We start from the raw sequence: 27,772 nt of genomic DNA on the forward strand, positions 1-27,772 counted from the left end.
CACTTGTGGTCTGGAGTAAAGAAGTACAGCTATAATGTGCCAATACAAATCTTTAAAAATCTAAACGTATTTTTTTTTAATTATCTATACCTGTGCCGTGCACAGGTTGCACATGTGTACGTGACGCCACTAATCCAATGCAATTGGGTGAAAACCTTCAAATCTACAACTACTAATAACTGGCTGTTTTATTTCGTCAGGTTCATCGACCAATTCAATGGATTGATTAATCAATGAAACACTGTCTACTAAATAATCATTAAACTTAGATGCAATTACTTGTTCTGACTGTTCTAATGTGCCATTAAAAGTTATGGACCGCGGTTTGCAATTACTAGGTTTTAATAAAGATTTCAAAATTTTCCATAACTCCATTACTTTGATGCTGATCAATCTTCATTTGAGCATATTCTCAACGAGTTTTCTTAATCGATTGTGAATACTTATTAATTACATATGAAGTACTTTGGATTACATTAAGTACGGCAAAATAATTTTCAGTACTTTCATTACGACTTTATAATGCATTAATTACATTAACCTTTGTGTGCCTAACGTCTAAATTTGCATATATTTCAAAATTCAATTAGCTCTAAAACATAACTTCTCAATCTTTTTCTGCACAAGTTACATTTTTTTAAAAATCTATTTAAAAAATTTAATCCCTCAGGAAAAAAATTTGATCAATACATGGTTCCGGAGCTATTGCGGTTTCCGTTGGGTTCACTCTGGGTCGGCATTCGGCTTTAATGTTCTGTTATAATTATACACATGCTGATCATAATATTTGCTCACTCAAATTATGTAATTGAACCAATGGTTCCTATAACGATGATCTATAACCTATATTGGGCATCCCGGAAAAGTTCCGGTGCCCCCGGGAAGTGGCCAATTCTCAACATGAACCAAAACCTGTCGTGCAACATATCAAACTTTATTATTTTACAAAACTTGGCCGGTAATGGCCTTATTGTCAGTCCACGGACACACTAGCTCTCCTGGGCATATTTCGGTGCCTCCGGGAAAGTGGTCAATTCTCGACAAGAACCAAAAGCCGTCATGCGACATATCAATCTTCATATTTTTTTTTTTCAAAACTTTGCGGGTAATAGCTTTATTGAGATTGCCACGGTCACATTGGCCATCCCGGAAATGTTCTCGTGCCTTCGGGGAAGTGCCCAATTCTCAAGAATAATTAAAACGCGTCGTGCGGCACATCAACCTTCATGATTTTACAAAACTCGGCTTGTAATGGCCTTCGTGACAGTCCGCGGAAACGACTTTGAAATCTTGTTGAGAATTGGCCACTTCCTCGAGAGCTCCGGAACTTTTCCGTGATACCCAATGTGATCATTGATCATCGTTATAGCTGCCATTGGTATTATGTTCAGCGTGTGTATAATTATTACAGAACAGTAAAGGCGAATTCCGACTCCGAGTGACCCCAACGAAAACCGAAATAACTCTTGAACCATATATTAATCAATTTTTTTTTTCAGATCGATTCAAAAACTCGACAAAACGCAACTTGTTGTGCAGAAAAATATTGAGAGACTATGTTTTTAGAGCTGATTGAGTTTTAAAATCGATGCAAATTCAAACGTTAGGCACGCAACGGTTAAGTACTTTTGCGGGCATTTTAACTCCGACACACCGGTTTTGGGTATTGCGTGCCCCTGGGTTGATCACGGCATTATACCACGGCAGGGGACAGCCTCCGGCCAATGGAACTACCACCAATCGATTCAGCAAAGTTTTTCCTTCCACAATAACGGGTGTTAAATAAAAAATGAGAATGATTTCAATACCTTTCTGTAATTAAAGTAAAGAGCGTAATTTTTTTTTTCTCTCCAAGAAAATTGCTCTCTGGACTCCCTAAAAATGGGTGGCATGTTTCTTTTCGCTCGGGTGCTGTCAGTTCAATCGAAGATGGCGTCGAAACAGCAAAGCACTCCGCGAGCGTATTGTACGGTTTTACGAAACGCATGGTCATCGTGGAAAAAAGTTTACGGTAGACCACTTTCGAGACGAAAACGTGCCCGTGAGTACAGTTTACCGTATCCTGGCATCCCTGAGCGTGGAGCGGAAAGCCGGTAGCGGCCGTCCGGCGAAGATAATGACGAAGAAGAAGAAGGAAGCGTTGAAAAAGCTGTTCGACATCATCTGTCGGAAGAAGACTCGGTCCCTCGAGTACACGGCCGAGGCGATAGCGACCGTGAAATCGCAGTGCCTGTGGATGATAAAGAACTACCGCGGGGCGTAGTTCATGCTGGACGACGAAAGTTACTTTCCGCTCTCGAAGACCCACATTCCAGGAAATGACAGCGACAAGTCGGCCACACCCCCCGAATTAAAATATAAGTTTAAGCATAAATTTGAAAAAAAAGTTATGCTGTACATCGCCACATCGGACAGAGGGATTGAGAAAATTCTTCTGCCGTTCTTAAAGAAGCATCATGCGGATGGGAAGTACGTCTTCTGGCCGGACAAGGCGTCTTCCCATTACGCCAAGAAGACGCTGGAGTATCTTGAGCAGAAAAAGATACCGTACGTGCCGAAGGAAAGGAACTCGACCAACTTGCCCCAGTGCCGTCCCATTGAGGTTTTTTTTTGGGCTCCTTCAGTGCCCTAGTGTAAAAAAAATAATTGGCGGGCCAAGGATACGTTGACCAGTTGACCACAAGGATCCGGAATTGTATCCGGAAGATGGACGTTAGTGCCGTCCAGCGCTCTTGTGAGAGCATCGCGACTAAGTTGCGTCATACGGCTGACCAGGGCCCCTTCTCCAATATTCATTGACGTTTTTTTGAAGGATAAACATTATGTTTTTAATAAAAAATACTGAATTCGTTGATTTTTTTTTTTACTAGCTATATGACTGAGAAAAATTCTCATTTTTTATTGAACACCCGTTAGATGTAACATGTTGGCAGAAACTGTCATCCAGCCATTCAATTAAGTCGCGGTTTGGTTAATTTTTGTCCATTGTGCAAGGGTTTGCGTATTTTCTCTTTTTTTTTAACAATGTTGTTCTTCTACACGCAAAAAAGTTATCACACAGTTAGAATATAAAGTTTTACAGGGGCAAGATGCGTTAGTATTTTTTTTTTCAATAATAGCAGCTTCACTGCAACCCCATTAATGCTTAGCCTTTTCAAACCAGCCTGTTGATGTTGAAAAAAATAAATCAAGTAGATGGCCCATCTTACCCAGTGACACGTCTTGCCCCACCTTACGCTATTGAAATTACTGAAAAAAAAAACAAACATTTTGTTCATGCCTTTATAGCCTTTAAATTTAGCTATTTCCATATAAACTTCAACGACGACTTCCGGAGAGCTTTGAGATTTGGGCGCAATTGTCTTTATAAACAAACACGTCAATCGCCGATTGCATGCGAATAAAAGCTTAATCCCGCAAATAAACTATATCAAATAATGATAGAGGAGTCATTCTTCAACCTGTTTGTGTTGTTAGTTTTAGAGATTGAGTTTTAATTCACGAGAAATCGGTGATTGGCGTGTTTGTTTACAAAAGCAATTACGCCCCAATCTCGAAGTTCTCCGGACTTGAATTTTTGCAACTCAGTTGCGAACCAATTGACTTCAAATTTTGGGATGATCAGGACCAAATTTGAAGCCATTTTACTCTATCTTTCGATCACAAATTTTAAAATTTGCATCAGTCTACTGCAAATTCTATCACTGAATCACATGAGTATGTTGTGCTGACAGAAATGTAAAAGAAAAAACACAAAGAATTCATGTTAGCACACACATATCATATGTGGAATTCAGATAAATATAAGTTTCGTTGTTGAAACAATAATAGCTACGTTCCAAAAAATAATAAGCCAGTTTTCTTAATATGCTTACATCAACAAAGTTCAAAAATCTTGCTAAAAATGTAAAGGAAATCTCTCTGATGGTGTTATTTAAGTATTTTCCTCAGAAAGTGAAAGAAACCTCACTGAACACCACGCAAATATACTTAAAAAGTTTAAACAACTGCCAGGGCAATTGGGTAACATTGTGAATACCAAAATCATCAAAACTTCAAGGGATTATTGGTGCAATTCACTTTGATGCCTTTTTTTGTCGAGCTCGGTACCCCATTATGAGGTTACCGTTTTGGCTTACTGAGCAGAAGGTCGGGGGTTCAATCCCAGACCGGTCCCCTCCCTTGCATTTTTTTTTCACTTTGCCTTATTCTATCCCCATTGCTATTACAAATCTGACAGCAATTTACTGAACGTATCCTATGACTACTCTCCCCACTAACAAACCTCTTGTGCCACTTATGAGAGGTCGTAGAGTTCCCTGGATCTCTTTCAAGTAAGAGTCCAACTAACAATCCTTCCCATTCCCATCATTTGCAAAAACGTGGCCAGGACAGTTCTCGATTGTTGATACTGCTGATACTTTCCATATAAGAGGGCGAGATCAATCCATAATCTCGGTCAATACGGTATCAGACGGAGGTGGCAATACTCTTAAAAAAAATAATGGCATAGGACTTGTAACGCCTACAAATTTGAGTAACTCGCTTCAAATAAAATGCTTTGATGCATTTTAGAAAAGTTTAAACCCAGTTTTTATTACGCATCATTGCCAAAAGCTTGCGTCATTTTGTGTAAAATCTGCATCAATCCCGATGAATTATTGAACATCGAACCAAGTAAATTGCCTCTCAGAAAATCAATATCTCGAGGTAATTGGGTAAAATTAACCGTCCCTCCCCCCATTTGACTACACCACTGTTCTGAAGGAAAAAAGGTCAAGGATAGAATCTGAGCAGGGATTGGAATTAATTTTGATCGAGCATATGCATATTTTCTTGGCCAAGCACACTTTGGTTTCCAGGGGCTAATCATGAATCATGCATCAACAACAGTGTGTTTCGCATTGCTACGTGATTCAAGGGTTGAAATTTTGCTTCTTAGAAACAACCAATTTAGAGGGATGAGGATGGTGACTTTTGTTTGATAAAAAAAATATAAGTCATAAAAAACAAGAAATCAAGTGACGAAAAATGACATTTGAAAATGAAATTGTTAAACCATTCAATGATGTCACAAATATAAAGGATAAGTTGAAACAACATAAGCACGTAACGTTACAAACACAAAACCGAAAACAAAAGGACAAGAAACAGATGTTAATACGAAAAGTTGAATACAAAACAGAAAAATCTGCAGCAGTTCTATACCTTTCTCTATTATAAAGTGGATGATATGGTGGTGGTACCATCGTTTCCACAGGACTACAAATAAACCGTACGGATGGAAATCAGGAGAAAAGAAGAAAGAAAAAAGAAAAAAACAAGATAATCATACATGATCAGTTAAAAGCACACGCGAGAATAGGGGCAATGTTTGATGATAGCATAGGTAATTAATTGATCGTAATTTCGTGTTAGTAGCATTCTCTATCCATCTTTGACAAAAATGTCAACGATATGCAGGCGTGACCGTTTAAGGATATAATTCTGTTAATGCCGTGACAGCGCAAATCAATTATAGGTAGGTATTATGCACACGAGAAAATCCTCTCACTCTTGGGTTGTTCTTGAAATTGGATAAAACACTGGTCAAAGCAAATGTTCGAAAACTAGCCGTTAAATTGCCCGCCGTCAAGCACAATCAATCATGTTATACCTGAGTGTTATCCGCCAATTGGAAGCATTGAACTAACGTACCTGAAACCGACATGAGGCCGGGCGTACTCCGACAGCTGTCGCAGAGCCGGCGTATCCGGGTAGGGTTTGATATCCGGCTTCATTGAAGGTTGCTGCTGTGAAGGATGGCCCTGGTGACCAGGATGACCGGGAACGGGACCGGGTCCAAGCGATCCCGGACCACCGGGAGGTTTACCATGTTGTTGAGCTGCTTGTACCGCCGCAGCGGCCGCCGCTGCTTGTTGCTGTTGGTGCTGGTGCTGTTGTTGTGCTTGGGCTGCTTGCTGTTGTTGCTGTTGTTGTTGTTGTGCTTGCTGGGCTTTACGTTCCCGCTCCTTCTCGGCCAGCTTACGATCCCGATCCTCTCGTTTTCGGGCCAATTTGGAGTCGGGAGTAGGTTTGAACTCCAGATCCGTGCGACAGCAGGAGTTGTAGTCGCCTCGATCGCATCGACGGACAAATCTGAAAAAAAACATTGGATTGGGTTAGAAGTATAAACAAATCTCATGAAATAGGACACACTTACATTGCAGACTGCGATCGGTGGCACTCGGTGTCGTCGGGTTTCGCCTCGGGACTGGGCCCTCGGTTCATATCGTGCACCGGTGACGGTGGCTCCGGATCCGGATCAATGTCCAGTGTTTCGATGTGCACCGGTTCGTTGGGATGCGGGTGATGTGGAGGTCCGTGGTGTCCCGGGGGAGGCCCGTGACCAGGGTGATGGCCGGGATGGCCCGGGGGCGGTCCAAGACCTACACCACCGGCAGCCGCATGGGCGTGTGCTCGTAGGGCATCCATATGGCTGGTTTTGCCACTGACTTGCAGCTGGTTCTCGATGAAGGGATTATGTGGACCAGGCTGGTAGGGCGACGGATGATGGGGACCACCCTGGAATGGAATCCCACTAAGCGGACCACCCGGTGGTCCCCCACCACTAGGAGACGGTCCACCAGCTGGACCACTACTGCTTTGGCTACTGCTACCGTTGTTCGGTCCTCCGGGCGCAGAGCCGGGTGGCTTGGAGCCCGACCCAGAGTGCGAGGAGGACGACGAAGACGAGTTTTGGGGTGGTTTCGATCCGGATTTGTTTTTGTCACCAGCATTGCCGTGGATCTGTGAATCTTCGGGCCGTGGTGGAGGAATGCTTGTAGGATGACCCGGATGCAGCATCGGATTATCCAATGGAGACCCGGCCGGTTTCATGTACGAGAAACCAGGACCATAAGCAGGCCCGTAAGGGTACGGAGCGAAAAATGGATTGTGATGATGCGGGCTGTACAGAGATGGGTGAACAAGTGGGTACGGTTGCGAGTGATGCATCACTGAGCCAGGCATTCCTGGGATTGGTCCAGTCATGGGGAGTGGCAGTGGCATCTGTGGGTGTCGGATGACTGGCGGTGATGCACCCGGCCGGAACGGATGACTTGGAGGTGGCGATCGCTGACCGGCCTGACTGTACATTTTACTTAACGGGCTAGAGATGAGTGAGGACGATGCCGATGATGATGGCGGAGGAGGAGTCATGTGCGGTGATTGTTGACGCATTATTTGACGATCTCGTTCTACGGACGAAGCAGCAGCTGCTGCTGCTGACGAACCTGATGGGTGGTGACTTAGATGCATCGGACTCGCGCGACTTAGACTGGAGCTGTTAGAGTTTGCCGGTGAACTGGACCGATGATGATGAGATGATTGGAAACCGCCTGGGCCGGTTGGTGGTTGTTGTACGCTGGGACTGCATCGACTTAGATTGGATGGAGCAGATGGAGTCGACGGCGATTGTGCCAATGGACTTGGTTGATGAAGAGACGTCGGAGGATGGTGTCCAGGGGGATTGTTTGATACCGAAGGTGATCTTCGCCCTGCTCCTGCCACTTCCATTAAACTACCAAGGGCAGATGGAGTTGGGCCACCGAGGAGCGGAATAGCACCCCCAGGTCCACCCAACGAATGCGACAATAAACCAGCGTGACCTAAGGGCCCAGTAAGATGTGGGTGATGAGGCGGTAGTTGCATACCCGGATGACCAAGATGCAGTGGAAGAGGATGTGAAAGCATCCCGTGAGGTGGCGGAACTGCCTGTAGGAGGGAATTGATGGGCGACGCTCTCGTTGGAGGATGATCTCGAAGATGCGGTGGTTCGGAAAGACGCATCGGTGCCGGAGACTGAGAGCTCATACCGGGAGCCGTAGAAGTTGGCGTCGTTGCCGAGCTCGATGTAGGAGTATTTGGTTGAAGGCGGGAACCTTCCGAGGATGGTGGCGGTTGTCGGTGGGAAGAGGACAGATACGGACTGCTTGGCATGTGCGACGTTAAACTGGTATTTGGTAACATGTGAGGTGGCTGTTGTTGTTGCTGATGCTGCTGATGTTGATGCTGATGCTGCTGCTGAAGTGGACCCGACGAAGGAGGTTGTGGTCCTTGTGATGGATGTGATGAAGGAGGCGGTTGATGAGATCCTGCTCCAGTTTGCAATGGTGGTGGCGGATGACTCGATTGAGACCCTGGTATCGGAGAAGAATTCGATCCCAGCAACGAGGGATGCGATCCGGACATCAGTCCAGGATTCACAATGCCAGGATGACCTGAATATCCGGAAGGAGGCATGCCAGGATGACCAGACTGAGGTGATGCTATACTGCCGTGCATTGGAGGTTGTGAGCTGCTGTTGTTGCTATTACTGCCTTGGCTGTCTTGATTCGGAGTAATCGCTAGACGAGAAGACGTTGAAACATCCAATGGAGTTTGATCAGCAAGTGGCGAGTAGGTTGAACTTTTCATTAAATTGTCTGCTGAAAAGCTGGTCTTCATACCTGACATCGATTCCGGTGGAAGATATTTCAAGTCTTGAGGTTGTTGTTGCTGCTGACCCAAGTGACTCGGGCCACCTGGTGGACCTTGCTGCAACGGCGGTTGGCTTCCAGGTAGTCCATACGATGGATGTGGCCCTTGGTATTTCCCCATTGGATCGAACTTCATTATTCCGTTCGGGTCGTACTGTTGACGAAGCATACTCATACTCAACTGATCCGGATAGTGACTCTTTGGCATTAGAGGCAAACCGGATGGTGTTCCGGCATTACTACTATCCGAGGCAGGAGAGGGAGCAAATTTAGAGCGTTCGTCTGGTGGGGGATATTTCATATTGAGGCCTGCCAAATCCTGAGGATACCCTTTCAGTTCGGAAGGGCCTCCCAGACCACCAGATGGACCAATCTTCATCGACAGGGCACTATCTTGCGGAGGATATTTTCCGGGTTCCATGAATCGTTTCATGTCGTATTCCAGTGGCTCCTCCTGGCCGTATTTCAGTGGACCATCCGTCGACTGTGATGGATACTTCATATCACCGTGGTACTTGAGTCCGTCTTCAGGTGGACCATACTTTATATGACTCTCGTAGGCAGGTTTCATTGTCAGGTTTTCCGGATCGTATTTACTCTCAGAAGGAGCGTCACTTTGTCCGGGTGTTCCGGGGTCCCTCATCAGCTTAGCCTCCGATTTGACCTCGATCTTTAGTTTCAGATCCTGTGGCTGTTCATTTACAGGCGGTTGACTCTCGGACGATTCCTCACCCGGTTCCTTCTTGATGAACACATCCTTTGTGTTGAAATCGGTGGGCATAGCACTTTGAGGATTGAGTTCTTGCTTCATATTGGCAAGTTTAGAGAGCATCTCCTGTTCATTGGGCGCTTGTACTGGAGGAGGAACGGCAGCAGTGACTGTTGGAGCAGCGCCGGTTTCCGGCGGTGGAATTGGCGGTGCCGCTGGAGAAGCTTCAGCAGCTTTCTCCGGTGGCTCTTCGGCTACTGTGGTAGGAACGGCAGCCATGGCTTCTTCCGGCGTTGGCACTGTAGCCGGAGCAGGTGTTGCTACCGGTGTTGATGTTGCCGTTGAAGGAGGAGTAATGTCTTCCGTTTCGGGAAGTTTGGCAGCATCGGCTGCAGTTGGAAGAGCTGCCGTAACTGAGGCCGGTGCTGCCACGACCGTTCCGTCCTCTTCCTTGTCGTCGCCGGTTTTGGTGACGGCCGTAGCAGGATTGCTACTTTCCGGCGATTCCGTGACCATCGGTTCGGCAGTCGGACCAAGCGAGAGAGGATCTTTTTCCTCCAGCTCCTTGGTCGATGGTGCCGTCGGAGTTGCCGCGGCGGCACTGACATTGATACTGACTTCGGTGGCAGCTTCGCTGTTCGATTCTGCTTCATCCAACACCGATCCGGGTCGGCTGTCCGTGGTGATGCTTTCTGTGGGACTCTGCAAAAGAGAAATATCTATTTAGTACTGGGTCGTCAATTTGGGAACCTTTTTGTATACTCACATCAGATCGTTTCCTTTTCTGACCATCTTTGTCATCGCTTCCATCCGGATCCAACTCATTGGCCCGCTTCTTGCCCTTGTTTGGTGTATCCGTTTTGGTTTTCGATTTCTGTCCTTTCCCGCCCGAATCCTCCTTCTTGCTGGGTGTCTTCGGGCTGTCGATGGGTGTAGTGTCCGGTGTTTCCGTGCCGCCCCGCTTGGGACGCTTGCCACTGGTATTGTTGTTGGCGTTGGCCTGCTGTTGCTGTTGCTGCTCCTTCGCCGTCGGTTTCTGGCGAGTTCTCATCCTCGAAGGAGAATCCTCACCCGGTTCCCCTCCTCCTCCTGCTGCCCCAGCAGCTGCTGCTGTTGCTACAACTGGTGTTGATGTAGCCGTTGCTGCGCCTGCTGCTGAAGCCGTCGTCGGCGTCGTAGTTGGTGTCGTTGTGGCACCGGTGGCTGCTGCTGCTGCAGCTACTGCTGCTATTGCTGCTGTTGCTGCTGCCGCGGCTGCTGCTGCTTGTGCTACGGCTGCCGCTGCACTTTCCTTTATTGCCTTGGTGGCACTGGAATCCGAGTCGCACTCGCTGATGTCGTCCTCGGTTACGGAACTGTTCTCCTCCTTGGAGATCGGTGATGGTCGGGATGATTCCGTCACGGCCGGTTCGGGTGTAGCTTCCTTTTTGTTACTGTTTGGCGGCGTGTTGTTGCTGCTAGCATTACTGTTGGTACGCGTGTTGCGTCGACGTAGCGAACCAGCACGGCGTCGCCGGTGTGGCCGGTTATTATTTGCACCGGGTGTCTTCTTCCACAGGTAGTAGAATTCAACTAGTTCGGGCTGCGGATGGGTTAGATCGTGTAAAATGGTAAAATGGAACCACATCTAGATAAACTTACCGTAGTTCTGTGTGGCAGTAAATCCTTGTGAATGCGAAAAAAATTCTTCCCAAATTGGCGCAGACCCTTGATGAAGCGCTTGGTTTCCTCCTCGGTCCACTTTTTGTCGATTCCCTTCGTTACCGGGCACTTTAACAGTGCTTCTAGTGCTTTACCGGCGTCGTATCCAGAATCGTGTAACTAAAGAGTTGAATGTCACATTTGAGCAACTATCCCTCCCTAATTCCAAAAGTAGGTGTATGGATACTTACAACATCGAATGCATTAATTGTAGTATCGTCGCGACTAGCTGCCATGCAACCATCCTCCTCGCACATGCCCTGGAACGCAGAGATCGAACGTGCAGCCGTCAAGTACATCAACAGATCGTTGTCAATGTAGATGCCGGGGGTCCATCGCGGATCTTCTAGGTCTCGATCTTCATCGTCCTCGGAGCGATAGTTCTCGATTGGTTGATAGTCTGGTAATGTTGCCTACAGGTGGGAGGAAGGGACGTTCGGTCAAAACATACTTCGGAATTAATATCAACCAATATCCCAACTGGTGACTACTTCACATAATGATGACTAAAACATGACACAATCTTATGGGTGTTTTTGAAATGATACGATGCAAACATGTTTGATACCAAGAGAGGTACGCAGAGGGAGAGCGAAAAAAAATGTCCAAACACCTTATAACGTATGTACACTGGGTCCAACAGTTGTCTGAACAGAAAGGCAGTGAGATATACTGATGCAGCAGTTCATGGTTTTCCGCAATCACGTTAGGTAATGTGGTAAACATATGTCAGATTTTAACAAACGACAGACAATTTTTTGAGGAATAAAATAAAACAATTACACTTGACTCGTGCACACAATTATTCGACCCAGTGTAAGCTAGTTGGTTACAAGGAACTCGTGTGAAGCGTGCGTTGGGGAAGGAGGACAAAACATAAAAAGGTAAGTCGAAAAAGCATAAATTAATCCCCCAATGTTAACCGGTGGTAGGGTACGTACCAAAAGAGGAAGAAAACGCATAAAGTTACAAAAAGGCAAATTAAGATAAAAGTAGGAGATAAAATTAAGAAAATGCGCGTTGAAATCAACTAAATGGAAGTGAGTGAGTGTCGGATGCGTATGGTAGTACGAAGGTGTCGTGTGTTTCGCGGGTGCCAGTCAGTGTGTGTTAGGTGTAAGTAGTATAAGGTTAGCTGGCGGCCGGGGCGGGTGTACACACATCTACGGGCAGAGACCCGTCTGAAGCCGAAAATAACAGGTGATTTATTGGGACAAAATTGGTTTTAATGTGGTGTTAAAATGTATCACGATCCGCTGAAGATGGTTATGAATGAAACGACTTTTTGGAATTGAAGGTGATAGAAGGGAAATCTCTAGTGTTATGCCAGCTACTTGTGTTTGCTCGAAATTGTTAAAGGGTGAAGGATGATCGTGATCGTGAATGGTTTAATCTCCACAGCCAACCCTTATCAGCGAGGGGATGTGAGGGGACTGATGGATTGGCCTAGAGGGGAAGGTCCAAAACAATCTGAAATCAGTTTCGGTTCAATGCCTTTCATTTTCTCACACACGGCGGGTTTGGATTGCTCACCTCGATAGGTTTTTTTGCTACAATAGAGGGACTCATCATTAGGCTTTCACTCAATGAAACTTTAATATTACCTCAACACAGCGAAGGGATGGAACAAAAAAAAACATGCAAATTAATTCAAATTCAATTCTTACGATTTCGATATTGCTACATAGAAATGCCTTGGTACGTAGATTGCTTGGTTGAGGAAGCCAATGTGTTAGCTTTATTATTAACAGGCAGTTCCCAAAATATCAAGAACATCGTCTCAAACTTACCTATTCCACCTTTTAATAGTTTTTTGCAATTTGCTTAGGAACGGTTTCGAAATTTTGTTTGGGATGTTTCCTAAAACTTTGAAATTACTTTACCTCCAATCGGTTAAAACGAATCTTGAGGCCCAAATTTCAATCGACTAAAAATGTATTCAAGTTTCAATCGAATTATCTGTAGCAATCCACTAAATTTTAATTTTGATAATCCCGTTTCAAACCTTAAAAATTTTCCTGCTATTAATATTGAACAACTTTTATTCGATTATCTAAGAACACCACGAAAATATTGATTTTACTACGTGGTAAGAGATGTACTGTTTCTAGAAAGTTTTAAATGCTCATGAAAAATTGCTGCACTTTAGAAAGACAAAGAAATTTCATGCATTTTTGTAGAATTTTGGTTTCTATTCTTTTGCGAAATATACCAGATGTACATAGGGGAATTTGCGCATTCTAGTCAATCTAAGCAGCGTCCACACTTCTATTAGCAATTTCTCAGCGTCACGCACACATATGACGAGTTTGTTTGTTTAAATTTATCTGCTGCTTGGTATTGGAATAGACGAAATAGCCCAAAACCGATTTGAAAACGTTTTTACAAAGCTCCAAACTTCTCAGGTGAATGTGACTATCATCGGCAGCCTCTTTTTCTTCGGCAACCTTTTCATTTGAACTGCATGTTAACCAGCTGTTCTATTATCGGCAATCAGTCATATTTTGAAGTGCGTATATTTCAGTTGAAGAAAAACCTGGCATAACAGGATTTCTAGGTCTTAAAAATGTTATCAGATTGAAGCTGTAAGACTAAGGAATCGTTTAAAAACATTCAAAGTGTTTAGGGAAAAAATACAACGAAATTAGTGTTTAAATTTTGGTTGCCAGCAAAAGTCAATGGATGCCGAAGCCATTATTTACCCCCAAGTGAAAGTTTATAAAATTAAATCAAGGTGAGAATTGCATTAGGTCCTAAGTAACATTGAGTGATTCTCTTCGTCGACTTTCTTTTTGCATCCTCACGGCCATGTTAAGGACATTGCATTAGGTCCTACGTAACATTGAGTGATTCTCTTCGTCGACTTTCTCTTTGCATCCTCACGGCCATGTTAAGACATGTTCAGCTATTTTCAGCACACAGATCGATTAAGAGAAGTTTTTATCTAATATCTAATACGACAAACACAACAAGAAACGGTTATGTACCGTAAAACGGGGTATCTTTGATAATGCGGGTAACTTTGATAGTATTATGTAAAGATTAAATTTACTCGCTTTGCTATTTCCAAATTAGAAACATTGGTTCCATATTGTAGCTTAGGGTATTTCCGTTGATATCGTATACAGTTTTTATAAAGTATGTGTTACATATTTTACAAACATATAAAAAACAATTTTCATGTTTGTCGCCTGTTTAAAAAAGCACTCAAACCATCACTTATGAAATGTATCTCCGATTTAGCCATCCCAAATTCAATGTTGTATTCTTATTGCTTGTGATGTTTTCTGGTTATATACATATTCAAAGTTTCATATTAAAAGAACTATTTTTTTTTTTAATTTCATCCATTTTTTTCAACATTCATCGAGTATTATCAAAGTAACCCCAAATCATAAAACTGAAGTTCGGTCACAAAACTAAAAAAATATAGTGCAAATGCAATGATTTTTGTTAAACATATTACTAACAAATTTACTCTTGGATCCTCAGTACTTGTTTTAAAAATATAAAATTTGAAAAACATTTATTACTATAAAAATTATTTAGAATATACTTTTAAAAACTATCAATGTTACCCTGTTTTACGGTACTCAAGTTATTAACGAAAGAGAAAGTTGACGAAGAGAATCGATCAATGTTACTTAGGACCTAATGCAATGTTCAGATTGAAATATGCACTCAGTAGTTCTCACAAGTTCGATCAATTATCTTGCTTAAAATTCTCTTCGATTTTTTTTCAGAAGTCTCTTCAGAATTACCTTATTCAGAATACTAATAAGGTAATTCTGAAGAGATATTGAAATTCTCAAAAAATTGCCTTGAAAACATACTCCAGAAATTTCATAAAGTTCTCTTCAGCATTAAGTTGGAACTCTTCTCTGAATTCCTTTGGAGCTCTACTCATAATTTTCTTAGAACTAACCGCAACATTTGATGTCCATGGAATTCTTCTCAGTATTCATTTGAAAAATATTTATGAATTAACCTCCAATTTCCCATAAAATATTCCTCTGATCCACATTGAAGATTTCAAAACGTCGTTGTAATTCACCTAGGAATTCACCTCAGAATTTTCCCGATATTCTAAAAAGAATCCTCGAAATAATTAACTAATTAACTATCATCACTAGAATTTGAGAGCAGGGCTGGTAGCGATCAATGCTGTCAAAATAGTGATTTTAGTGACAGCATTGAAGAAATAAGTGAGTTGTAAAAAAAGAGACTAACAGTGACCTAAGAGAAGAAAAGTAGTCCTTCTGATGGCACACCAATGAAATGTTTGATGTTTTGGACTTATTACATTAGTATCCCATAAACACGTTTTAACTATATAAACCTTTTAAGCGAAAGATCAAATAGAAAGTTTATTGGTATATTACCCATGGTATTCGCCAGGATGTTTACTACCTGAAAAAAAACTGGAAAACCGGGAATACTATTGGAATTTTATTTTTCCTAAAAATAGTGGAAAGTAGGGCAGTTCGGCCACTTTAAGAAAATCATCCCGTATCATAAAAAAATCAGTGAAAAATTCGAATAATTTATAACCGAATGGATACTTTCTAGCCCAATTTACATCATGAATATAAATTGAATATTAAAAGTAAAGTTTTGAATCTTATGAAAGAAGATTAAAAAAATGTTCGTTTTGCAACCGAAATTAAACCGGTGGGGTAAAATCAGCACCCTGTCGAGGTAGTATTAGCGACCTTGTAAACAACCGGTAAGAATATTCCGTTATGTTGAGGCTTTATGAAGGGTCAACAATGAACAGTTTAAGCATAAAAGAAGCTAAGATTTAAAAGAAACGATTCTAGATAGAGCTGGAAATAGGGCGTAACAGCTTTTGTAAACAATGACTTCTCTCGATGATTTCTCGGAAGTCATTGCTCTCCCTGACAAATCGACATCACCATCGAGCAGAGGAAGACTTCTTCTACCCGATGGATATGTTGGTTTGTGCAGCTTCTTCTTCTTCTCCGCATTTCAAGCTTATTGCATATCGCATATTAGCTTATTGCGTGCTCTCAACTTAGTGTTCTAGATGCACTTCCACAGTTATTAATTGAGAGCTTTCGATGCCTGTACCATTTTTGCATTGGTATAATTGTGTGGCAAGTCCAATCATACTTCTATGCCCATGGAAGTCGAGAAATTTTCCAACCCGAAAAATTCCTAGGCCGGACCGGGAATTGAACCCAGCCTCCTCCAGCATGGTCTTGCTTTGTAGCTGCGCCTTTACCGACTGAGCTAAGGGAGGTTTGTGTAGGCATGCCTTGAATTCCGAGAAACCAACAAGAGAAGCTATTGTTTACAAAGGCTGTTACGCCCTAATTCCAGCTCTATCTAAAACTATTTTCTGTAGAATAAATTAAATTTAAGAAATCTAGACTAACATTTGAAAGGGCGTAACTCCAAAATGTAAACAAACCCTATTTTGCCACGTGTAGAGAGAACAGTTCACAAACTACTCGATAAACACGAAATATCACTTCAAATCATCAGAAACGTTTCCTTTTACATGGCGTAATTCCAATTTTCAACTCTATGATGCATCTGGTTGTTACGTCTTGCACCAGAACAACGAATTATATTGTTTTAATATGCCAAACGTACTGATTCTGTAATGCATCCGATTGATATTTCACGTGTAAACAACGAACAAAAAGAAGACCACGGGCGTAATTCTACCCTCACAAAATTTGTGAACGAAGAAGGAAGGCGGAACAACAAACAAAAAATCCCGAGGGTGTACTTCCACGGCGTATCACCAGTGTTGGCAGTTCAAATGGTGGGAGATCCGGGGGGTAATAACATGTAAGAAATTATCAGGGCGTATGATGTTTTATTCTCAATTTCACGACAAAGAATTTTTTTTTTGAGTTTCTAGTGATGCATGATGATATATTACACTATTAACTATATGCCAAGCTTATAGAATCAGAAAATGGAAAGTCGTGAAATAGGATTAATTTTTAGGTCATCAAAATTCGGAAGCGATTTTCTCGATATGGTCATTTTGGAATTACGCCCTTTTCAAATGTTAGTCTAGAAATACTGCCTATTTAAGGCTATTTTTTATTATTCTTGTGAATGAGTGCTTTTTTACCAAAAATGATTGAATGCACTTACACTAAACATACCTTACAGTCGCTTACAGTCTTAGAGTTTTGCCATCATCTTAAAGTAAATTACTTCACATGCATGGTCGATAACTTGCACCATTTTGCACCACATTGAGTTACAAGTACATAAAAAATGGCCAAAAAAACAATAAAAACCTTAATAACTTTTTAATTTGAAAAACTACAGGGTTGCTATGCTGCACAAAGTTTTGTATTTTAGCGTTGTCTATAATTTTCTTGAACATCTCAAAGTCGAAAAAGTTATAATAAAAAAGTTATGATTAAAAAACAACTTTTAAGGGGTTGTTGACAAATAACGAAACATATCTCCAAAAGTGAGCAAGTTACGGTTTAGGTGTCTTCGACAAAGTTATTCAAAAGCATGATTCCTCGAACTTTTGTGAAGACACCAACCCATATTGTAAAATTGAAAAAATAAATTTTCTATCTCACTTTAAGGGGGATTAATCCTTGTGCTGAAAAGCCCAAAAGAAGCGCATACATTTACTGATAAACTTCTCAGAAGACATCATAGCCCTAAATATCAAAATAAAGATGTTATCAATTAAGCGCGCAAAAACGACGATTTCAACCACTGTGCAGTGGATTAATCTTCAGTAACAAATAAATTTAAAAAATTCAGAGGCATGAAATGATTGGTTGTGGAATATGCATATTTCCCACAAATTTCAAATTGAAACAAGTTTTTGAAATTCTGGACTTAAAAGTTATAATACTTCTAAAAATGCTCAAGAATCTCTCAAATCCTTTGCACAGTTTTAACACTCCGAATACGATGCAACAAGAAGTAACGAATTGGCAATGTTTGAAAAATCATTGCTCCCCAATTTATCGATACATTTTAAATCTATTGATACGGAATAAATTTTTCAAGTCTGTAATTTCAAATGACGCCAGAAGATTTGAAATTCGTCAATAAATGATTTTTCAAACATTGTAAGTTTGCCGTTACACATTTTACCGGAGGAATCGTCTTCGGAGTGTTAAAGGCTCATGGAATTTTATTATAATTTCTAATGCCCTGATTCCAAAACAGTTCTGCTGATGAAAAAAATTGAGAAAAACATCAACTACAATTTGCTTTTAAGGTAGTTTTGAGGAATTTTAGTTTTAATGTGAATCTTGACATAGTTCGGAGTAGGATTTCAAGAAAACGTTGAATTGAATTCAAAGTAAATTTTAATGAAAATTCAGAGGAATTGCACTTCCGAGGAAAATTTCATGAAGTTTGTGGGAGAAAACGAATCCGGATCATAAGTACTAGAAAAGGGGAGGGGGATGCTAAAAGAAGGATTGCAATTAAACCTGAGAATAACTTAGGAGATCTTCAAAGGAATTCCAGGCGAGTTTGCCAAACAAATTATGATGAGAAATGTAAGGAATTTATGTGGAGAAATGCATATGAGGAGGATTTTCAATGTAAATAGAACTCCAAGGGAAGGAGCGAAATTCAAAAGGAAATCTTTCCAAAGGGTTTCTTAATGAGGAGAATTTCAAGGTGATTCCGAGGTTCAAAGAAAATTGCATTCGGAGGATAGTTCCAACAAAGTTTTGAGAAATACTTCAATGGAATTGCGAGAAGTAATTTATGTATATCCTGGTGGGATTTTCATGAGAATTCAGATGATTGTTTTGAGTGAATTTCTAGAATGATGCCATGAGATTTTCGGGAGAATACAAAGCGTATGCTGTGGAGAATTCCAAGCGGATTTTCATGAGAAATCTCCGTTGAATATAGTATTCATGCTATTCTGAGATCTTCAGAACTACTAGGAAAGATCCCAAAATTGTTCTGAAGTTAATGAAACTGCCTTGAAGTTCTTTTGTAGTTTGAGAAATGAGCCTGATGTGAGCAAGTAGTTTCTCAAACTACAAAAAAAAACTTCAAGGTAATTTGATTAACTTCACGAAAAGTTGTGAGGTACTACTCATCAAATGTTTAAACTTCCCTGACCGTTTTCGGACTTCCTAACGATCATGGATCTTCTCTAAAGTTTTAACAATTCGATGCAGTTCTCGAAACTTCTTTAAAATCTATGTAATTTCTCTAATGTCAACGGAACTGCTTTGAAGTTCTCTGTTCTTTTCTGAAGTTTTCGAAACTTCTCTAAAGTTTTTGCAGTTCTCATGAAGCTTGGTGTTTTGAGTTACGATTTTTTTGAAATTACCATGTTTAGAAATTTCGCTCATTACTCCAATACGACTTGATTACCCTGCGTCTCCATTGATACATATCGGATGTAACATGGTTACATTACTTTCTAATGTTAATTTCTGATCCTAGACTAGAAATTTCTAAACATGATAATTTCGTAACTTCGTAAATCATAACTCAAAAACGAAGAAAAATGCATCGATGATTTTTTGATATGTTGTGTAGAAAAGCCTTAATTTTCAAAGAAAAATATAATAACGTGTTACGCCCATTGTCTACAAACCATGGAAACCATAAAAAATAAATACAATCCAAGTTCTTCTATACATAACTCCAATTTTTAAAACTTTTTTTATTTTTTCTGCAGAGTATTAATAACCTTTCATTTGATATTTTCATCATTCAAATCGTGGTTCCACAATCATTCAGTGGTTCAGGTTATGATTAAAAAAAATGTCATTTTTGGAAAAAAAAAATAGAAAAAAAAATCGATTTTTTGGACCACCCTAACATAGAAATGGTCACCCTAATGATAATTAAGAAAGGGGTCTAATATTTTTCTATAAGGATCAAAACTACCAATTGTTACGGAATTCTGAGAAATAAGTTTAAAGTTTCCTTATTCTCGATTTGATTCAGTTTTTCAAAACTTGTAGTTCAAAATGAGTAACAACTTTGCTGAAGATTGCATCATGAATCCCGTTAGTTTTATTAAGATATTCGCTTTTGAATGTATATGAGCATTTTGTAAATGAAGATTTCAACCAAATCTCCTATATAAATATTAAACCAAAAGCGCCAACCGGTGAAACAATCAGAGAGTGGTCATCGCACCTAATGACACGAGCCTGGATGTTGGCCTGTGAAAAATATGAACTTTTATTTTTAGTGGTAAGCTGGTTGATACAAACGTTGTATTTTGTTGCTGCTGCTGGACCAGAATGCACATAATTAATTAATATCTCCATAATACTAACTTGCATCGTGATGATGTCTTCAGCAAAGTTGTTCCTTATAGTTTAAGATACGTTGAGCTACGTGTGCTGAAATTCTGAGCTTAATCGAGTATGTTGAACCAGTTCTATGCACGAAAGAGTGAAGGAATGTTATTTCTCCATACATTTCAACCAATATCCCCAGACCAAACTTAAATCAAAAGCGCCAGCTAATGTTAAATTCGAATGAGCTGAAATTTTAAGAGAGTGGTTTTCTCTCCTAATGGCACCAATCTAGTTGAAAGCCCGTTGAAAAAAATGATAAAAATTTCTCCCATGTAAATGTGAGCCAGTCTAATATACAGCCATTCCATAGCAAAACGATATGGTAGTTCTCAGAATTTCGTGAAAATTGGTAGTTTTATTCCTTATCACAAAATGTTAGACCCTTAATTTTTTATTTTGTCATTAGGGTGACCATTTCCATGTTAGGGTGGTCATAAACTGTTGAACCACTGGGCCGATTTCAAAGATCAAATTATCAAATGAAAGGTAGGGTAGGTGTTCCAGTAATAGTGGTGTACCAATAGTTGCGGTATGGAGGTTGTGCCGGAATAGTGAGGAGAACCCTGTCCTAAAATAAAACATATTTGCATATTTCAAACTAAAAATTAGCCCAAAAATTACGGAAAATCATTAATTTTCCTTAAGATTTTCACTCCTTTGCACCTATAGTTGCGGTAGTGTTCCTATAATAATGGAACCCATAGAAACCAACGCATTCCACTATCATAGGAACCAAAGTAAGCAACTACCACAACTACTGGAACAGTGTTCCTATTAATGGAGGATGAGTTTTCTAAAATTGTATGCAATTTTATTACCGTGTAATATTTTTCTATCAAAATAGAGGTTCAAAGCTATAGATTGACGTATAACAATTGTGTGTACATCGTATATTTATTGTTTAATTAATAAAATGGCTTAGTACCTCCACTACTGGCTCACCCACCCTAATTAAAAATACTTTTAGGAAAAATATAAAAATTTAGATTTTGTATTGAAAAACATTGATTGTATTGAAAAACATTGATTGTATTTTTTTTTTGTTTTCATGGTTTGTAGATAGAGGCCGCAATATGTTGTTATATTTTTCCTTGAAAATTTAGGCTTTGTTACACATTATATCACAAAATTAACAATGTGTTTTTTTTTTCGTTTTTGAGGTATATTTTTTTTAAGTTATCAAGTTTTGGGTTTTCGCTCAATACTCCTATGCGACTAGACTACCATGCGTCTCCATCGATTTATAGCGACTGTAACATGAACACAACAGTAAAGTTAAGAACTTACGACAATAGATCAATTACTGGTCGCAGTGGTGTTAGTAGGTCCCGAACAGAGGAAAAAAAAAAGTAAAGAAGTCATACCCAAGGGCTTATTTTAACACAGGCCCTTTTCAAATGCTACGCGGGGTTTTTGTAATCAAAGTATCTTATCTTTTGTTTTATATTAAAGTCACTTTAACACGTTTTAGGTAATTCGTGACTTGTCCGGGGATGAGATTTGAACTCAAAACCTTTAGCGCCAGGCCCGTCCCCCTAGTACCTGTTATAAAACAATTTTGCATTTGAAGTCCACTGAACTCGTCCGCAGTGAGCTGTTCTTAAATTCATGTATGCATTAGACGCCCTTATATATAAAAAGCAGCAAGTGATTTAAACTAGTTTCTTATTACTATTCTAATATATGTAAAGGTACGAGTTTCAATCGCAAACTTGAACTCTCCCAGTAATGTAAAAAAAAAAACTGACTGACTTCCTCATCCGCCGCAATCTACTTCATAGGGCACCGCAAATCTACGTGACTACCATCTATTGGAATGTAATTAACTAATTCTAATCGCTTCTCCGTTCGGATAGTTCACACACTCAGAAACCATTAAAACAAACAACAAAATATAAATCTCTCTCATTTCCTTTTCAGCGAGCAAACGAAAACAAATATAACGCGCCTCGGTCGGATTGCAATCCACTACAGTACATACAACCACCACCCACCCCCGCATGGCAGCGGCAGGCAGTGAATGCAGCAGCTTCGTTCTCAGTAAACGTTCAATCAAACCACCTAGAACTAATTAAAAGAACCGTTAAAATACTTGAAACTCATTCTTAAAATCCTTCCCCTCTCGGTCTGTCCATTCTTGTTTTCACCGCTGCTGCTGCTTCGGGAATCGGAAGGGGGAGCTGGCCAGTGGGGGGTAACAAGCAATAGCAAAAGTGCTTCAAATGCCCCACGTTTAAAACAAGATCGAGGCGGGAAAAATCGAAAAATAAGAAAAAAGAACATTGCTCACAGCCGTGTGAGTTGGCGCGCGCATCGCTCTTTTATATTACTTATTGGCTAATTATACACTGTGAAAAATTTGAACAATTTAAAATTAATTACAAAGCTGAGCAGAGCAGTGGCGGTTGGCCGCTGACAGGCAGCAGCTAGTAATCGTCGTATAGCGCTTGAGGTAATAAATTTACAAATAGAAGAAGACAACAACAACAACAACAACAACAATTGGCGTATTGCGCGTGTTAGTTTTCGAGATGGATGCCACCACAATCCACGCCATATAGCGGAGGACGGATGGCATCGGCGTCAATGGCAGCCTCAGCGGTGTGGGGTTCATTACCATAAGTGCTGCTACTGTTTCGATTTTCTTATTATTACAAATTCTCGTTTTCCGCTTCCATTTGAATTTTGTTTACTCTTTCATCTGTTTTGGGAGAGCAATAGTGTTCTCGTGTGGATCGCTTCCCTTGGCCATCATCAGACTTCCATCTTCACACCCCACGACCACCGATCGATAGGGCCATCAGTTTCATTACATACACACATCGAGCAGGCAGCAATTGTAATTGAACGATCATTGAATGATAATCAACAATATAATGCATGCGTGTGTAATGTAAACAGATGGCGGATATGTTCGGTGATGGATGTGGGATTTTTGGTTGGTTTGGTGGAAGCATTAGGATATGGTTTTTTTTTATGAACGATGCTGTGCCTGCATAGCCATATTGATTACATAACAAATGAGTTGTGTTGGCAGCAATCGTCACCTTAATGTAATCTAGCTTAGCTGTGAGACTATTACAACCGAAAGATTTAAATAAATGAAACTCCTTGAGATGTTTTAAATGATCCCAGAAGTGTTGGAGAATTTTTAAGATTAATTCCAGAATTCCAAAAATGAGTATCTAGGGTAAACGCTCGTTAGAATCTCCATACGCAAATATAGGCACCTAACGCTGCTAACGTACCGCAACTATGTATATGAGCGTTTACTCTAGTTCAGCGGTTCTCATACTTTCGTTGTTTGCGATCCATTTTGAGAAATTTAATTAACTTGAACCAAAATACAAAACCAAAATGATCCAAAAGCGTAATATTTAAGTTTACACAACGCATAAAAATCTGAAACCCGATAAACGTTAAATGTAGAGTAGAGTACCAGTTTGGGCTATAATACATTCTTATTATTTATGGTGTGCCGTGTGACAGCAAAGTGGCTATGGCCAATTTTCACTTTTTTACATTTCCATTTTCAGTGCATCAAACAGCACATATGACGCAAAAAAAAGCTTGAATTTGGACCATTATTCATGATAGGGAAGTTTGTTCTGCGAACGTCACTTTGTTACAAAATGTCGATTTGAAATATCCCGTTGAGCAACTCTATACTCAATAGATTTTATTTTCTTTCTCCGAATTCCATAGGCTTCGCATAATTGTTCACTAGGGGCAATGAATCAAATTTGTACTGGAATTCAGTCATTTTAAATCATAGCACAAAAACGGCTGATCTAATCGAAATTACGTCAATTGACCGAAATCGTAGAATTATTAGTACTAATTTTGAATTATTTTCCACAAATAGTTTTTATTGTTTTGACGTAGACTACGTCTTACGGGAAGGTCTGGGGGTAAATCGAAAATCTAACCTACGACCGTCACGAGAAGGTGTAATTTTTTGAACGCTATAAGCTTTGTCATTTATAGATTTAATTAGAATCCGAATACACCAATCGATAGGAAATACCTTTCGTAAGCTGTTGCAATAAACTTTTTTTCAATTTTTCTTTTAAAAAAAAAACTGTTTTAAAAATGGACAAATAAAAAGTGATAATTTCTTACTGTTTTCATGAAATTAATGTTCTCCCCAAAACCAGTCCTCATAATCAAGTACAATTTGGTTGCACATCGTGCTGCTTGAATCAGAAAAGTTATAAAACAGCGCTGCTAATGTGCCTTAACTCATTTTCGCTTCGGACGGCGGGTAAGCAGGTAGCAGCAGCAGCAGCAGAAGCAGTAGGAAGGCGATTCCTGTCAAGCGCGCAGAGTTCGAGTTTGCACATCGAACTTTGCGCGTCGTTCCCGTCGTTGGTAGCGGCGTCGCCTCGATGGCGCAAGTGCTCCTTGCCTGAATGATAACTACAAATCTCGATTACTTTTCGGAAGGACATATCAGCTTTTGTAAACAACGCATTTTATCGTCGTTTTGGCATAACTAATAGCTCACCCAACATACTAACACCGCTAACAGGTTGGGAAAATTTTCCCCCATCTGATGGTAGTACTAGCATGCGTGAGCAAGCTACCAGGTACGCCAAATCGACAATCAAATGCGCTGTTTACAAAAGCTGATACGTTCCTTCGAAAAAGTAATCGAGAAATACTTCTTGGGCTGTGTACCAACTGCCGAGTTAAATTTAACTCGTGGTTAAACGTGACATTTCGAAAATGCCGGAAATTGATCAGTTTTCAACCAGAACTCAGCCACGGTTACCAAAATTTAACTTCTTGTCGGTCCGAAATAACCACGCTTGTATAGCAGAGTTATTCGATAACTCATCTGTCACTTTTAACCACGAGATAAATTTAACTCACCCATTGCGACACAGCCTTGGAAGTAAAATTAGGGCCATCCATAAATTACGTATATTTTTGACAAATTAACCCCCCTTCCCCATCGGAGCGTGTTTTGCAATACACCTAATACATGGCCGGTCCCAACTTCTGTTTCTGTGGTGATAAAAAGGATTTTCCTACACAAATTACAGTTTTCTGTACCAAGCACTGAAATTATCAGACGGTACCTCTATTTATGCTTTTATATTAGCTGTGAAAGTCCCTCCTACTTGGAAAAGTATGCTATAGAACGGTTTATACAACCCCAGTTTTTTGTTGTTGATGGGGGCGAGGCATAGCAAGCCGTTCGGTTGCATGATTCTTCAAGTAGGAGGGACTTGCAATGCTTATCTCTTAGCATAAATAGAGGTACCGTCGAGTTTTTTCCAGTGCTATGTTCTGAAATTCGACAGTGAGTGTTCAAAAGGGCCTACTTGTAATGTTCGATTTTCTTTTTACAGCTAAGCGAAACAATTCAAGCTGAACATTGCATTAGGTCCTAAGTAACACTGACAAGAATCTCTTCGTCGACTTTCTCCTTGAATCCACTCGGCCCAGGTATTTTCAGCACACATATCGATAAAAGAAGTTTTTATCTAGCATCTAATACGACAAACACAACAAGAAACGATTCTGTGCTGTGTTCCATTTGGTGAATTTTTACTTAAATTTGACAGATAGGAAATTTTCAAATAAACCTGCTATTCCAGCAGACTTATTTCTGACAGACAAGGAATCAATTTGACAGACGCTTTCTCGAAAATCGACCGATGTACAACAGAGGGATTTTCGTACATCTTTATTTATTTTCGAAGTGTCAAATCTAAGTGAAAATTTTCCAAATGGAACACAGCCTTAGTATTTTTGTATTTGTTCAATCGGTAGATAAAAGATGTACCGAGAACTTATTGGAGGGATTCATCGCTAATTGATATCATCTCGATCAACTATGAAATGTTGCATAACATTGATGTAATATTGTGCACTCCGTTTTTGTGTTTGCATTTATTTTTAGCGTTTTGAAGTTGAATCGCTGAGGATCAATCTCATTACCATAGAAACATTTCAAGAGTACAGATAGCAGCTCTCACAAAACTTATAACAAAGAAACTGGAACTTCACGTTTGTTGCAGTCCAATAGACAAGGAGTTTCAATTTCATGTCACAACCGTCCAAGATTTGTGTCCTAGAAATCTTGAAGTGATAGGGAATATCAGCCATCATGACGGTCATTGTTGGACGCTTCAATGAATCACTTGAAGAAAGCCTTACTCATATCTGATTGTAATTTAGGATCTAAATGAAATAGAATATGTATTCGCATTTTTATGAGGCCCTGAAATTAACCAAGTTTTACTTAGTAGGAAATCCAAAATATGTACATAGGACCGAAATTATAGGTTACTTCTACTATATTTTAAATCAATATCTAGAAAAAAAATGCACGAGAATTTCAATACACAGCTTAACGTAGTCTACGTCAACCTTGCGGTCGTGTCTTGTACACAACCCCACCAATTTTTTATAAAGAAAACATATGTTTCAGTCAAAAAAAAAAATTTTTCCTATGCACAAATCACATAAATACTGTGTAAAAAAAAAGTTTAAAAATTTTACTAAAAGATCATGTTCCACGATCTTAGTCAATTTTGAAGCGTCCATTGTCCATAAGATTATTTTTTTTTTCTTGTTTGGTAAATTTCCACTGCGACCAGTTATTTGATCTATTGTGGCAGGCCTCGGTTTAATGTATGCCACATCAGGGTGTCGTATCAATATTTGTTTGAGTGATTTCCAATAGCTGACTAAAGGCATTATCTCAGTAAGGTATGATAGAACGAATGAACTTTATTGTCTAATTGGGAGAAGTCATCCATACATCCATACAACCCTTATCGAAAAAATTTCTCTTTTTATGAAAAAGTACTGCACAGTTACATAGTAAATGGTCCGAGTTTTCACTCTCTAGTTTGCAGAAGCGACAAGCGTCATCTTCTAATTTGCCTAGCTGAACAGTGGTCCGTAACTAGGTAGGCCACTAAAAGTACATAAATCTTTTTTATAGAGACTAAGAAGACTTTTAGTTGCTCCTTTATTAGGTGATATAAATCTATTAGATTGTCTAACTGTTATAGTCTATTCCAAATGTCATTTATCATCGATTTTTCCCAGTTCTTTAGTTCCATTTTGAAGGTACATTCTGTCGCCCTACAAAATGGTTCTGGACCTAGGAATGGTTTTGATGATCCCAATCTTGCTAACAAATCTGCTGTTTCATTACCTTCAACCCCACAGTGCCCAGGTACCCAAAATAGTTAACTGTACTATTTCTAGCCACCTGCTGTAGTAATTGAATGCATTCCCAAACCAGTTAAGAAGAACAAGTAACTGACCTCAATGCGCTTAGGGCAGCTTGACTGTCAGAGAAAATACGTATAAGGGAACTGTCTCTAATGTTGGCCTATGGATCTAAGATTGGGCCCATCGCTAAAAATCAGCTATTTATCAATTTTATCTAGATGAACGCGTCATTGGGATGGTACTAATGGATATTTTTGGTCGCTATTGAAAATTTAGAAAATTGCTGAATTTATGTATGGGCCCAAATTAGGGGCATTTAGGCCGACATTACATCCATTTCC

The 27,772-nt window shown here is 40.1% G+C and overlaps 1 protein-coding gene across 7 annotated transcripts in view; it reads right to left on the minus strand.

Annotated features, from left to right (window-relative positions):
- LOC135698449 (arginine-glutamic acid dipeptide repeats protein-like) overlaps positions 1 to 27,772 on the minus strand; it is a 160,331-nt gene that overhangs the window by 23,949 nt on the left and 108,610 nt on the right. For 5 of the 7 annotated variants that reach the window (XM_065218427.1, XM_065218429.1, XM_065218426.1 and 2 more), the window contains exons 5-10: positions 11,121 to 11,342; positions 10,870 to 11,049; positions 9,995 to 10,810; positions 6,203 to 9,930; positions 5,698 to 6,138; positions 5,209 to 5,262 (exon numbers count right to left, since the gene is read on the minus strand). In XM_065218427.1, coding sequence (XP_065074499.1) covers positions 5,209 to 5,262; positions 5,698 to 6,138; positions 6,203 to 9,930; positions 9,995 to 10,810; positions 10,870 to 11,049; positions 11,121 to 11,342 — 5,441 coding nt within the window. The remainder of the gene's footprint in view (positions 1 to 5,208; positions 5,263 to 5,697; positions 6,139 to 6,202; positions 9,931 to 9,994; positions 10,811 to 10,869; positions 11,050 to 11,120; positions 11,343 to 27,772) is intronic. The other 2 variants (XM_065218431.1, XM_065218430.1) reach the window with 1 other exon arrangement.

Source organism: Ochlerotatus camptorhynchus, unplaced genomic scaffold, assembly GCF_037179485.1.
Source record: "Ochlerotatus camptorhynchus isolate MF236.1 unplaced genomic scaffold, CSIRO-AGI_Acam_v1.1 ptg000086l, whole genome shotgun sequence".
In the NCBI taxonomy this organism is placed as follows: domain Eukaryota; kingdom Metazoa; phylum Arthropoda; class Insecta; order Diptera; family Culicidae; genus Ochlerotatus; species Ochlerotatus camptorhynchus.